Source organism: Glycine max, chromosome 18, assembly GCF_000004515.6.
Source record: "Glycine max cultivar Williams 82 chromosome 18, Glycine_max_v4.0, whole genome shotgun sequence".
Classification (NCBI taxonomy): domain Eukaryota; kingdom Viridiplantae; phylum Streptophyta; class Magnoliopsida; order Fabales; family Fabaceae; genus Glycine; species Glycine max.
Window position 1 is genome coordinate 21,036,416 of NC_038254.2, and position 1,148 is coordinate 21,037,563.

At 41.8% G+C, this 1,148-nt stretch overlaps 1 protein-coding gene across 1 annotated transcript; it reads left to right on the forward strand.

Annotated features, from left to right (window-relative positions):
- The first annotated feature begins 359 nt into the window (after positions 1 to 359).
- On the forward strand, positions 360 to 932 carry LOC102667096 (uncharacterized). The gene has a single exon (XM_006603260.1). It carries the CDS (start codon positions 360 to 362, stop codon positions 930 to 932), a length of 573 nt encoding a protein of 190 aa, XP_006603323.1.
- Positions 933 to 1,148: the final 216 nt, after the last annotated feature.

Sequence of the window (1,148 nt, forward strand, 5' to 3'; positions counted from 1 at the left end):
GGTCCAGAAGTTAGAAGCTGAGCTTAACAAGCTTGAATCTGAAGCTGAACTATCGGGTCTGAAAATCAATTTTGCTAAGAGTATATTCGGAGCTTTCAAGATTTCTGATCAATGGAAGCATGATGCAGCAAAGTACTTGAACTGCAGCTGCTTAACTCTTCTTTTTGTGTATCTTGGCATACCTATAGGGGCTATTAATGCAACAAAATGGTGAGCTGTGGACCAGAGTTTTGAATTCCAAATATGGTGGATGGAGGAACCTTGAAGAAACAGGAAATTCAGCAAAACAATGTGTTTGGTGGAGGGATGTAAAACAAGCTTTCAATCAATCTCAACAGGGACTGGTTATTCAATATAACATGAGGTGGAAGGTGGGGGATGGAGAGAAAGTTAGATTCTGGACAGATAAGTGGATTAATCAAGAGGAGTCGCTAGCAGAAAGGTACCCCAGGCTGTTTATTATATCCTCACAACAGAATCACACCATTAGGCAGATGGGAACTCAAAATGACACGGGCTGGGAATGGAATTTTTCATGGAGAAGACTGCTTTTTGACAATGAAATTGATACTGCCATCAGTTTCCTTAGGGAGGTACAAGGACAAAGCATACAGCAACAGCAAATTGACATTTGGGAGTGGATAGGAGATTCATCAGGGATTTACACAACTCGCAGCGCCTACAATCTGATATGGGAGGAAATTGCTGGTGGCCAGAAGGAGGATTGGAGTATGGAACTATGGAAGACAAAGATACCAAGCAAAATTGCGATATTCGCTTGGAGATTATGCAGGGGCAGACTGCCCACAAAGGAGAATCTGCGAAAAAGGAACATACAGATCAACAATATGCTTTGCCCTTTCTGCAGTGGAGCTATGGAAGATGAATCTCACCTATTTATTCATTGCATCAAAATCCAACCAATTTGGTAGGAATCGATGTCATGGATGAATATCAAAGGCGCTTTCCCCTTCAGCCCGAAACAGCACTTCATGCAGCACATTTCTATCCACATCGAAGGATTAAGGGCTAAGCGGTGGAGGTATTGGTGGCTGGCAGTAACATGGTCTATATGGAAGCTCAAAAACAGAATTTTGTTTGCAAATGCAGAATTTGATACTAATCGGCTTTTTGAAGATGCTATCTTT